This window comes from Streptopelia decaocto (genome assembly GCF_964273445.1).
Source record: "Streptopelia decaocto genome assembly, chromosome: 1".
Classification (NCBI taxonomy): Eukaryota; Metazoa; Chordata; class Aves; order Columbiformes; family Columbidae; genus Streptopelia; species Streptopelia decaocto.
Genome location: NC_138663.1, coordinates 189,216,874 through 189,230,347, shown reverse-complemented (window position 1 = coordinate 189,230,347; position 13,474 = coordinate 189,216,874). Strand labels below are relative to the sequence as shown.

General features: G+C 41.5%; 1 protein-coding gene across 2 annotated transcripts in view; it reads right to left on the bottom strand.

Moving 5' to 3' along the window:
* Nucleotides 1-9,323: 9,323 nt before the first annotated feature.
* UBL3 (ubiquitin like 3) overlaps nt 9,324-13,474 on the bottom strand; it is a 62,446-nt gene continuing 58,295 nt past the window's right edge. For both annotated transcript variants that reach the window (XM_082072177.1, XM_082072176.1), the window contains exons 4-5: nt 11,502-11,579; nt 9,324-11,083 (exon numbers count right to left, since the gene is read on the bottom strand). In XM_082072177.1, the coding sequence (XP_081928303.1) occupies nt 11,031-11,083; nt 11,502-11,579 (131 nt within the window). In that variant the 3' untranslated portion in view covers nt 9,324-11,030. The remainder of the gene's footprint in view (nt 11,084-11,501; nt 11,580-13,474) is intronic.

Genomic DNA, 13,474 nt, shown 5'->3' with positions numbered 1-13,474 from the left:
GTGCCGAGTGGTTCCCAACTAAGGCAGCCCGGTCACAACTTGTAGCTTTTAAAAGGAAAGAGAGGAAATTGTACGGCGATTTCCACCTTGCTAATAAATCCCAAGGTAGTCTGGGCTGAGGAGGACTGAGCAAAATCTATCAGGCAGCCATAGCGCTCAAACAGTTCATCAGGTCCCTTTGGTCCGACAGATTTGACAGAGCAATTTACACAACAGCATCACATCACACATGAGCTTCATGTATTTATATAAGGCAGATCCTCAGCTATTAAGACAGGTGCAGAAAAAAACACTAAGAGACCAACACAGGAGAGTAAAATCAGTGCAACCTTCTTTCCTATCTTCTCTTTTCCTAGCACGGACATCACGTCAGCTTAGACTTGTATTCGCATGCTGGTAGGAAAATCTCTCTTGCTCTATTCTCGTAGCACGTGAATAATGTCCTCAGGCTTGGCATAACCAAAATACAAAAGGCCCAAAAGAGACGATGCACTGGAAGAGGAAACCAAGAGTAAGGCTGTAAGATGGCTGCTAGTGAGAGCAGACAACAGCCCTCCAGTTTGGTCCCCAGCATTCCAAGATGCTCATTTACACCAGCCCAAACTCAGTCATCATGTGATGTACCTGCACATCATGTGATGTACCTGCACATCAGCCCACCTTTCTTTCTATAATCAAAAGCATTTTATGCATTGGTTTGGAGTACAGCAGTCTCATTTCCCATTCCCCGTGTGACTGGTGGGATGTGGTTCTCTGCTGTGATTGCTTCGTAATGACTGCATTAGAGCTAGCAGCTATTACTCCGTACACAACTGCATCCTAAAAGATGCATACATCATGTGAAGAAAGAAGATTGACTCCTGCTGCTGCAGCCTGGCTAAACAAATACAGTGTATTTCCTACATTAAAAAAAAAAAAAAAAAAAAGAAGACGATATAAATACAGTGGCACAGGATCCACACAGAGATACAAAATGGAGAAATTATTCTAGTGTCTTCCTAAAGAAGTTCAGAGACCTGCCCATTTGTAATTTTGTGATAGCACCTGAAATGCTGGCAGCCACATCTGGTGTCTGATTCGGACCCAAAGGAGCAGGTGAGGGTCACCACCCTGGTCTCTGTCTGTGCTTGGACCAGCAGGGCCAGAGGGAACAGTGGTGGAGCAGCCAGGAGGAGACACGGCTCCTCTTCCAGGCATGGCAGGATTGATGGTGCAGCACTACCAAGAGTTTATGATAGACAGAAAGGTGATTTTTCTTGTTGATGAAGTGAACTCCGTACATAAAAGAGGTGTAAAGAAGGGACACCACATGGGAAGAGGTAAATTTTTGTTGAATCAGGTTCAAACATTGGGGCTGGATTTTGAGTCTAGAGATGAATAATAGCATCTATTTTGTGCTTCTGCACTTTTAGTATATCATACAGATTTTTTTTTTTCTGGTTTTCAGTATAAAAATACTGTGTTCATGCCAAAACTAGGACAAAAAGTCAAGCTACTTTTACAGTACTGTAAAGCTTAATAAAAGTGCCTGCTTTGGTATTTATCATTTGGTGAGACCTTACTTGCACATTGAATAAAATGACAGTGAGCACAAATATCCTCACTCAGGAATGGCAGTAGGTACAGGAAGGAAAGTTCTGATCTGCAGGTGCTGTGAGCACATCATCAAGAGCTGGCAAAAACGTCAGATGAAAAGCCACAGCCTCTGCTCCCCACAGAAGTCACTTCTGCTTTTCCTTATAAAACCAGCTCTCCTGCCTTGGAGCATTTCTTAAAACAAAGCTGTTTTCACGCATAGAAATTGTACTTCCATAAAGCAATAAGCTCAAGAACTGCAGTCGTGAAGGACTATCAGATGTCGAAATTCAGCACCTGTACCCAGGAATCAATCTGGCCCCAATATGACAATCTGCAAAATCCCAAAGTGCTGGGAGCAGCATTATTTGCAACAAGCCTTTCGTTGCTGATGCCCAGACACTGCGGTACCCTGCTTTCTTCCCCAGCCGAATTGCACTCAGCATTTTTTCCTCCCCCTCCATTAACCATGCTACCTTTTGCCTTGGAAACCAGCACCTCTGACTGCAGCTCTGCTCCAGGGCAGCTAAATATATGATCTTCCTATTGTTCCACAAGTACTCCGTTTTAGTTTTGGCTGAAAAACCTTTCGACATATTTGGCCAAACCGTGCAATTAGGGATTCATGCACCTCTAATTTAAACATCCTTACACAGATGGCTGCACCGCGCAGCTGCTGAGCCCCTGGCTCCCTCCTGCCCACGCCGGTGCCAGCGTGGCTGGGGCTGCCCGACACTGCCCCGCGTGGGGCTGGGGGCACTGGAGGGCCATGAAATCTCATCGTCTTCTCACTCAGCAGATAATAAGCTTCAGTCCGTGATTTTGCAAATCCCACTAGTTTTCCTTGAGGAAAGGTCTGGCAAGTCGGGGAGTGTTCATAGCTACTGAGGTCCCCTACATTTGCATGCCCTAAATGTTTTACAGGGGGTCACCTTCTGTCTCCCCCTCTCTCACACATGTCCCAGGCATTAATGACTGCAATGTCCCAGAGGCGCAGAAACTGAACCACTCACATTTAAATACCTCTCAGCAGCTGAAAAGGTAAGTTGTGCATTAGATGCCAATTATGTTGTACTCTCAGAAGCTTCATTATCTCGAGGCTCTTGTGTTTGCTCTGACTCACCGTCATCAAAATGATTTTTGCTTCCATTTTGCCGCCTGAGAAAGGAGAGGTGTCTCTCCAGGTTTTGGAATCAGCCTGCGGGGATCAGAGGAACCCTTCAGGTTTTCCCTGGCAGCAGCCACGTTTCACCCTAAGGAGAATGCAAGGAATCTCTATGTTTACTTTCTGTTGGCCAACTCTTCCCTCTTGGAGCACGGGGGAATACCTAAACCTGTACTCCAGGCAACTATTTCCAGCAGAACTGTTAGATTATAAAAAGGGAGTCGAATAACCCTTCACACCAGTTCCCCTTTCCAGGAAATGGGGTGAAAGTTTTTTGCTAAATCAAAGGGGAGTTAGAGACTCAGGTATCACTACATCGAGCCAACATCTCTACGACGTTTCCTTACGCAGCCCCTGAGCTTGTGCGTGCAAGCCTTGCCACGGCACAAACGTACACCGCTGACAAGACAGCCCTCCTCAAAGGCAGGTTTGGCACACAGCAGGCAGCAAGTCACCACACCTTCCAGATGCCTTGATTTCCAGAGGTAACAAGAGGCTTCTCAGTGCCTGGCCGCAGTCTCTGGGGCTCAACCATTAATTTTGAGTTGATTAAAACAGCCAAGCACAGAAGCACTGACACAATATTTAACATGAACGAAAGCCTCCTCAAAGCTTTTAACCACCAGGCAGAAGAAACTATGTCTTTATAGAGTGAGACAACCCCTGTCAGCCCCACCAGCCCTTCAGTCCTCACCTGGACGAAGCCCAGGGGGAGCCAATGGCTTCACTGTGCGGCAGCAGCTGCTGGGCCAGTGAGGCAAATGAAAGCCACAGGCTCACACCTGGTCCCTTGTGAGACTCTCGGGAAGCCCAAGTCTCCCCATCCCGCTGGTGGCAGCACACCTCCACAGGGACCTCATGGGAGCATTTTGCCTTGGAGGAGCAACCAGCTCAGGTGTGAGTGATGGTCTTGGGCCTAATGGGAAGGCAATGTGGCTGGTCCTCAGTAGACAGGCTGAGCCATGCAGCACTGTGGTAAGTAGGGTCAGTTTCTGAACCAGGGGCTGGAAGGAAAGACAAGCAGTTGTGCAACCAGGTGAGGCTGGCAGCAGTGATCAGCACTGATCGCACCTCCCCAGCAGCTCTCCAAGGACAGGGCTGGCTCAGGACTCCCAGCCCTGCAATTACCTCCCAGCCTCCCAACAGCCAGCTCACTATTATTCTCATAATCACAATCCTCAAGATAATAAAATTGCATTGGCAACCCACAGGCAAGTCCTTCCCAGAAGAGCTCAGCGTGCTGGAGCCTGGCTGGGGGTCCCAGCCCTGCCCCACTGTGACAAGGAGCTCCAGCAGCTGAGAAGAGAACCGCAGTCAGGTCCCAAACCACCTCCCCATGCTCTCTTTCCCTGTCTGTTTCCCATGCTGTCAGGGGCAGCCCCGTGCCAGCGTGGTGCTCGCCTCAGCAGCAGGGGCAGCACTAATCGTACTCATGACCCACAGAATCACAGAATGGTTGGGGTTGGAAGGGACCTCTGGAGATCATCTAGTCCAACCCGCCTGCTAAAGCAGGTTCACCAGAGCAGATCACACAGGAATGTATCCAGGTGGGTTTTAATATCTCCAGAGAAGACTCCACAGCCTCTTTGGGCAGCCTGTTCCAGTGCTCTGTCACCCTCAAAGTAGTTTCTCCTCATGTTTAGATGAGCTAACAGTTTGATCACCAGCAAGGTTCTTTGCTGCAACACTGTCTTGCCCAACTTGAAAGAAGATGCAGCTGAACTGGCCACAGTGTCATGAATGGTGGGGCCTGCCCTTAGCTTGGAAGCTCAAAATGTGTTTCTCTCCTCCAGGCAGTTCAGACCACCCACCAACAACCACGGCCATGGAGGAGTCCTGTGCACAGCTCAGCAGAGTGTGCTGCAGCAGCACACCTCATCTGCATTGGTGACATCTTTTTCCAGTCCTTGCCATGGACTCAGCTCAGTAGAGCAGGTGTCCAGTGGTGATCACTGCTGTCTGCAGGCAGCAGCACCAGGATGGGAGAAAATCTGAACAAAAGGAAGCTTGAAGACTTTGGAGATGAAGCCAGAGATGGTCATTGCTCAGAGGACATGAAAAATAGAGTCTGAGGCAGCCTCCATATCTGTTTGTTGAGAGAAGGTCTTTCCTGGGATGCTGGCAATCAGGGTGACCAGGAACCAAACAATGTGGCCAACATCGCTTAGTTAACACAAGAGTGCAAGAGAAGATTATTGCATTCCAAAAGAATACCCACGTAGTTTACATCACTGAAGGGCAGAACACTCAGTGGCTGGTAGAGCTGCCTGGATTTGGCTGAGTTCCCTTGCCTGGGTACTTGCTGATTTGCCACGTTGACATTTCCTTCCACTGAAGACCGACATGCTTTTCATCTGTCACCATTTACTTCAGGGTGAAAATAAACCATGGCCGATGCTCCCTGTTAACCCTCTGGCCTCCCTGCTAAGGAAAGGTAATAGGAGGAAAAGGGAGAGGACATTATCTCACACTGGTGTGTGCAGTCGCAGAGCTGACTTTTCACTCGGGGTGCGAGGTCCCTGCCAGCTCCGCTGCCTGCTCTGGCAGAGCCGTCACCTCAGCAGCACCGGGGATCAACAACCTGTATTCAGGGACACGTGTGAGTTGCAGAAATTAAAGAACTAAGACTCAGTCTTCCTTTAATTTAGCCACCACAAGTAACAGACAGATGCATGTAACAGACACCAATACATATTTCTCTGTCTGGGTCTGGAAGTGCAGTATCATCCATCCAGCACAGCTGACTTCCAGTGTCATGGATTTTTTATTTTATTTTTTTTTTTTAATCTAACCTCTACAGGTAATTCTGCTCTGTTATTCTGCCCCATAACAACTGGCACAATATCCCAACTCCCTTTTTTGCCTGGAACAACTGAAAGCCTCATGAAGTGACCACATACCACCCCCTTCTGCTCTCATTCACAGCCACGTCACCCTGGCGATGGGAGTTGCCCATCTGTGGGCAGGGGTCACCTCTTCCCCACAGCTGCTCTTTGTGGCACGGACAGCTGCTGGTAGGTGAGTTTTGACCAGCCGTTTGATGGTTGATCCTACAGGAGGTGCCTAAAATTTCTCCATTTATATCATCCAGACCTTTAGTTCAAATAATAGATGGAAGACAGCACAAAACCAAAATTGTTCTGTTTCATCCTATTACCTTGCTTCCATTATAAAAAAAGAAGTAGCTGAAGAGTGTTTTCTGGTAGAAGATTCAAAACATTTACTACCTATAAATTCAGCATCCTCCGAATTGCTAAAGCAGGGTGCTTTCATCTTGCACCACTCAAGAGGCATCAACTTCTGTACTCAGGATCCGCAGCAGGTTCGTACAGATAAACTCACAGCAGGGTACACGATGTGCTCGTGCTGCACAGCCTGGGGCTCCTGTTGTGCAGTTGCTTGTACTCAGCGGAGCTGGTATGTGCCAGAAGTGCTTTCCCTCTAAAAGTTGGGCTCTTCGTCGAATGTTATTGGAACGTCTGAAGGACAAAAATTACTACCTTGATGAGAAAAAGTTTGGCATCACTGCTTATTATAATTCTGGAAGTCTATCAGTTTTCATGGTTACAATGGTCCATTTTCCTTTTAAACATTGCTCAGCTTTTCTCCTCAAATTACTTCTGGTGGAAGTGAGTGCCATTGATTTAACGAAAAACGTTTCTATTGGATTTGAATTTGTCACCTCTGCTTTAAAGACAAATGTAAAAACTGGGCCAATAAAGCTACAAGACAAAAATAGAAGTTCTCCATCCATTTTGTCTGTGTTAGTCATAACTGTGGCTATTTTTATCTCCCATTCTCTTCAATCTCTCTATAATATTTCTGTGGTCTCATTTTTGTTAGCATTTGCCGAACCCTAAGGAACTTGCAACACAAAGTGTTTGCCCATGATGCCCAGAACTCAGTCTCAGACTAATCCAGGTAATTTTAAAGCTCAGACTTGTGTGGGTACTTTGCTTTCTCTGTCTACGTCCTCCTTTACATTCAAAACTGAACTTCATTTGTTACTGTGATCCATTGCCTGAGCTTCATTAAGGTACCACTAAATTTTCCTTATTTTTTGTGAACTTGACTTTAATAACTTTCATTATTTTGTATTTCACTGGTCATTCCTTTTCCAGATTAATTTAAAAAACAAACCAAAACAAAAATACCACAACAACTTACCAATTAGGAAAAAAAAAAGCATAAGTCAATCATAACAATTGGAAATACTCAAAGCATAAAGATGGTTTTGTAATTTTACAGTCTAGTATAATAAATTGATAAGCAATTTAGATATTATATTGTAAACTTCATCACAGGTATGTACATATTGCACAGAAGGACAAGTATGCTACTACTGTACAAGAAGTTTTAAACTATTATAATGAATTATTACTGTCAGCCTCTTGACCAACAGAGGCCTTTTACTGTGCTCTGGAAATAACTTTGATATGGACAAATGATGGCCAAGATAGATGCTTCCTAAATACTCTAAGTACTTCAGAAGAAATAAAGGGGGTAGGAACTCTCTTTTAAGAATCTTAACAGATCTTGGCATTTCTTCTGATTTAAGCACAGAAGTCCCATCAGTTTCAATGGTGCAACTGCTCTTAATGGTTTCGATGCCAATTTACGCAGGACGTACAACCCAACACCAGCTTAAACTTACCCCTTTAATTAGCATTAAGTTAGTGACAGAGTTTTAGATGGAGAAGTAAATCCATCTTCCTATTTGCTTCTTGAAGTAAGATTTGTATAACACATCTTAGAGCACAGACAGAACCACAAAATACACCGGCTTTTCTTCCCAAAGAGAAAGAGCAGAAACTCCTCACTTTTGGCCAGCCCAGGAACAGCTGCTTCCCTCCTTACCCCTGTGGGAGGAAAGAAGCTTTTTCAGAGCGCTGTACATTTCTCTTCTGAACTCAATCACTCTTTCTCCAGTTGCAAACGCCGTGTACTAAGGAAAGGTATCCAGAGACTGCAGAGATCAGCACCGGGTTAACCTCAGTGCAGCACCTTAGCAAAGCCTTTACCACGACAGTGGCCGTACGTTCTTCTTCCAGCAACTGAGCTAATCCCAAAGACTGTTTCACCAGTTATTTTTTTGCTATCATTTAAGAAAATAAAAGTTAAAGTACTTTCATTGCTACCAGATATCAATCCTCACATGTGAATATCAATTTACAATTGATAACGCACACAGCAGTATGGGAGACAGATGTGGTCCCTTCATATTTCAGAATATGTAGGGCTCCAATTCATCATCCCCTTGCCTTCCTTCATCACACCTATTAAGTCATCCATAGGGAAAATATCATTTCTATCTAACAGTGAAAAATCAAATGTCAAACTCTTCAATGTATTATCAGACCATCCAAAAGCCTCCTGCGAAGAGCTGGCTTTAATCTTTGTGGGCTGCAAGAATCCTCTTGACTCTAATCAGAAGAGAAGCACTGCATTAACTTTAGCAAGGCACAGGAATCTGGGATTAAGAGCTACTGCTTTTGTTTTGGCAAGTATACAACCCACAATACAAAACATCCAAGGAGAAAAATCACTAATCCTTTAGGAATTCTGCCCCCCAGTTTTCCACCAGCCTCACACCACAATAGAAATGCTCTGTAATGGGCAGACTTCTGACAATTTACAGGAAAATTAAGGCAACCGTTCTATCTGCTTTCTGCAGGAGTTATTTTGGCAAGTTCACACCTTAAATACCAAGCGGTGTTTAAGGATTTGCTTGGACACGTGCATATATGCATCTTACTCATCTCAAAAGGGAACTCCACATACTTTGCTATCCAAGCTTGCCAAATATTTTAACAAGAAGCTACTGGATTTTCATGTATTTAAACTGTACTAAGTACGTAGCTACTTGTTCAAACCAAGAGTACATTTCAAACATTAATTTCTCAAAAAATCAACGCATCTGAAAGACTGTTTAGCTAAGATAACACGTCCCAACTCAGCCCCTTTCTTTTTCTGCTGTTGTCATAGCCATTTCCCATTTGAACCTGTGTCACTTAGGCAGTCAACATTTTGGAAATGGGAAGCTTCATGACAACATGCTCCTAGTAGCTTTCTCAAGCTGATGTTTATTAAACATTTATTTAAAAAAAAAAGAGGAGGTTTGTGTCCCTGTAGTTACTTATTTAGAGACCGCACTGCAGAGTACAAGGAACCCCTCCCCCTCAAGATTCATTTCAGCAATGAGCACACAATAATGCTCTCACCTGCGTTCCCAACGCCCTCAGAGGTACGTGCGTGCTCCCCGCTGTAAGTAAATGAAGACGACAAAAGCTTTATGGTAGGAGCAGACAATTCCTGTGCGTACAGCAGCGTGTGACGGGGCTACGCATCTGCGACTGCCTGTGCTCGCACTCTCTTCCCACAGAAAACACCCCTCTAGGTCACTTCTTTTTACGTGAAAGGGAAACAAAAGTGAAGTGATAAGTTCTATTAGCAGTTTTCAGCAGATTTTGCCACCCCCTATTTTTTTAATAAATAAAATGTTGTCCTTACTTAGTTTCCAGATTAAGAACTATTATTAAAAGTAGTCACAGACCCAATTACCACCCTGAAAACACCACCAAAATGCACTACAATATTCTTTTATTTAGTTTACAGAAGAGTCTATCAGTACAGGTTGCAGAAAGAAAATGTTTAGTGCTATTTACAATTTTTTTTTAAAACTCTGCTCTATACAAATTTAATTCGGATCAGTATGAACAATATTTTTGTAAATCTACTGCATATAAAGCATTTCATCAAAGCAGTAACAATGAATAAAATAACCTCATTACATTTGAATGATGCCAATCATTCGAAAAAAACGATTACACAGAACATCTGTAAGAGTTGTGGACACTTAAGTACAGAACACAATGTCAACCTGTGACTCATTTTTAAAGGCTAAAGCTATTTATATGGAATATTGTTCTATTATACTACACGCCAATCTATATTTCACTTCTATAGTTATGTATTTTATAAGATTTTTATTAAATATATTCTACACATATTTGTAATTTCAACCAGGAAGAATTCCTCCCAGTGAAAAAATATAAAATCTTTTATATTTTTTATTTATTTTTATTTTTTACAGGTTTAGATGAAACTAGCTCATGCTTTAGTGCTGTGCAAATTTCTTTAGCATATCAACATTTAAATTATTGATATGAAATAAAAGAATGGCATCCTTTTTAATTATGTATGCCTTCAAAAATCAGCTTCTGATTTTAATACCATTGCAAGCACTAATACCAAATGCAGATTACATAAAGAAACAAAACTAGTACTATGGCAGAGGTTTTTCTTTTTGCTTTTTAAACTTCAGTAATTCTTTTGAAGTCTCTAATGAGTAAGCATGACACTGGACACTAAGGTACAGATGAGAAAATGTCTGAAAAACACCAATTGCCAATATTCAAATACATAAAATTGATTAGTAAATGATGTTTGCTAACACTTATGCACAATAATAAAAGCCTATGAACTACAGGAAATTACCCCTCCCATATTAAGGCTAGGAAATGCACTCTCTGCACTTGTTTGTGCTGTCGGAATAAGCACTCAACTAACATATGTGATCAGAGTGCACGCAATAACAAAAAAAAGAATCAGTTTCATCAGCCCTCTACAGAGTGCTTTTAAATTACAGGCACATAGTTTTTTGTTTGTTGCAGGGAAAATATATATAGTTAGACTTGGTTTAATTAGTATTCTGTGCCAGTTCGGCCACCAAGGTTGACTTAGGTAGAAAGGACTTAACAGTTTTTCCTTTGATTTGGCCATAAGTGAGATTTGTTTTAATTACAGACATACTGGTGTTCAGTGTTGCATTATAAACTGTAGGTTATTACTAGGTCTCTCAAATATTGTTAGAGATAGTTGATGAGAAATATACTGTCAACCATACTTAGTGCAAATTGCCTCTACAAAGTTTGATTGGTTAGATCCAGTTAATGGAGATTTTTGTGGTAGCAAAATGATTCCTGCTATGGAAATGAACACATTAATTTTTCTGGAGATTGAATTATTTCAAGAACTGATGTACTGTAAGATTATTCAATAAACAGTAAGCAGGAATTACAAAAACATAAACAATGAAAGTGTTCATAGATTTCTCTCTTAAAAAAACCCCAAACTAATGAGACAGTGTTCGTGTAATATTTCGGTTCCATGGATTTACAGACAGGCTCTTCCTACAGGTGTCCGAAGCAAGGCAGGGCCCCTTCTATTCCAGCAGCATGAAAGACAAAGACTATATTACATCACACTTAGCAGGTAAAGCTAACAGGGTTTACAGGATTACACAGCAATTGCTTTCTCCAGTTTTTTCACGGTTCCTTTGACCTGTGGAGCAAGAAGAAAGTTTTGCTTATGTGCCATTTCTAAAGTAATTAGGTTGGTATGTGTTCGAGTATGCTTGATACAGGTACGTTTTTTAAAATGATTTTTAGTTTAAAAATTATGGCTTTTTATTATTATTATACACATGCATACATAACTGAAAAATGAATCACGAGTAGTTTTTGACAATAAAAACGAAAGCTTTTAAGGTTTGAGGAAATGTCTGCATTCTATAAAAATGGCAAAGCACAAAATTAATTTCTTAGTTTTCTATAAAAAAAGATGTAAAAAGCATTCCATTACTTGCTTCACAAAAGACCGCAAGGACTTTTCTCTACTATGAAACACTCAGAAAGCCTACAAGAGATCTGACTGCTTTGCCATGCACTTGAGTAAGAAACACCTCCGGCACACAACGTACCTTGAGAGTTTGGCTCTGGCAATGTCTCTCTAGCCACCAAATGCATGACTGTTGTTTTGCCAAAAGGAAGTTTTAATGCTGCAAAAGGAGAAAGGGAGATTTATTAATACATTACAGCAGTCTTCTTTCTCTAAAACACCCAATTGAAACCAACCATAATTGGATTAGCATTTATTCGAAAGTTCACACTGTTAGATTTGAACTGCTTACTAAATAGATCTATAAAGGCGTTTCTGGCTAAAGTTTTGTAGATCAAGGTATTGGGACCTGATAACTATCACTTAAAACACTTTATTCTTAGAGACATGATATTCCTGCTAGGAAACTTAGCTTTCCTCTTTTGAGTAGATGTGGGCACTCATGCCAAGACTCAGATGCTAAGAACTCTTTATTGTTAAGGATGCAAAAAAGTGGTTAATTCAGCCACAAAATTGTGACTCCCAAGACATCAAAACAGAGGTGCTACTTCAGAACAGATTTTCTTAAGACATACTTTGATCTATGGTACAGGTTTTCCGAAATACAAAATGTCTGCATCTTCCCTTTTAATATCAATCTGTAACATCAGCTCCATGTGAAAAGTATCAAATTTAAAACATAAGGTAGTTCTCACAATGTTGCCTTTGTGAGCTTTAGCAATGCAATTCATTCTGCTTGTTTCTGAAACTAAAATAATCACTTTCACATTCTGATTTCAGTGTACCAACATAATGCTGAATATATGGTTTGAGTATCACAGCATAACACCAAATTTTCTAGCCTTCTTCAAATGAAAGGATTCTCTGTGTTTGTTATATTTATCAGATTCTCATTACCAGATTCAATATTCTGAACTTTGACTTATTCCAGTTATCTGAGGAGGGGAGTTATTTTTACAAGTTCTTTACATAACTTTGTTTCCTCTCTCCAACTCCTAAGATTAAGCATCTTTCTTGATTATTTTTCTGAGAAATGTAAGGTAAAGATATTCTAAGTTGAGTCCTCTCCCCTTATAGGGGAAAAAAGTTAGTGAAAAATGTAACAAGAATTTAACCCTAAATACACAAAAAATTCTGACTTGAGTAGAATTTGTCCTCTCAAATTGCATTTACATCTTCTATTTTCACATGCAGTGCACCACAGCATTTTAAACGAATAAATGAATAATGAATGTCCACTAAATCTGAATGTAACTGAAGATGAAAATGCCTATTTTATCACTACAGCACAGATTCAAAATTCAGGAATAAAAAAATTAAAAACAAACAAATAAACAACAAACACACTAGTATTTGCTTACTACATGCATCCCATACAAGCCTAGCTACAACACTGCTATTAAATCATGTTCATTGCCCATGTATTCCTTTGAAAAAGCGCAAGTTATGATTAAAACACAGGGGTAAGCATATGGAGGGACACACAGATCCACAAGCCTCTTTGAAGGAGCTGTACTTTGGGAAAGACCATCTCCACAGACAGTCAGATCTGAACATTGCTTAGCTTACTTGAAGCACTGCCTGTGCCTGCCAGTAGAAGCTATTGATAACTTGAAGTCTGAAAAGGATTAAGTATTTTTGGTACTTGACTCTGTGACACAACTGAAAACTCTGCTAAGAGCATGACAGCAGTCTTTTAAACTCACTGGAAAGGGATTGCCTTCATGACATAAACTCCTAAGAAGCCAGTACAGAAAGAGCAAAACATTACAAAATAGTCACATTAGGGACATCTTTCATAATATCAAGACACTTGAGGAGACTTGATTAGTGAGCTGTGAAGATTAATTATTTACAGTTATCAAGTAAAAGTATGCTAATATTTCAATTAAATTATTTCAGCTAGTAGTTTGCATAGTTCACACAAGTTATTAGCAATTTCCAGCTTCTTGCGTGGAACACCTTGTCGGAGCCTGAGCACCCAAACCCATGCCCACTCATCCTTTCTTGCTCTTGTCTTTGTTCTTTCACCCCGTTCTCTCAGTTAAACTAAAC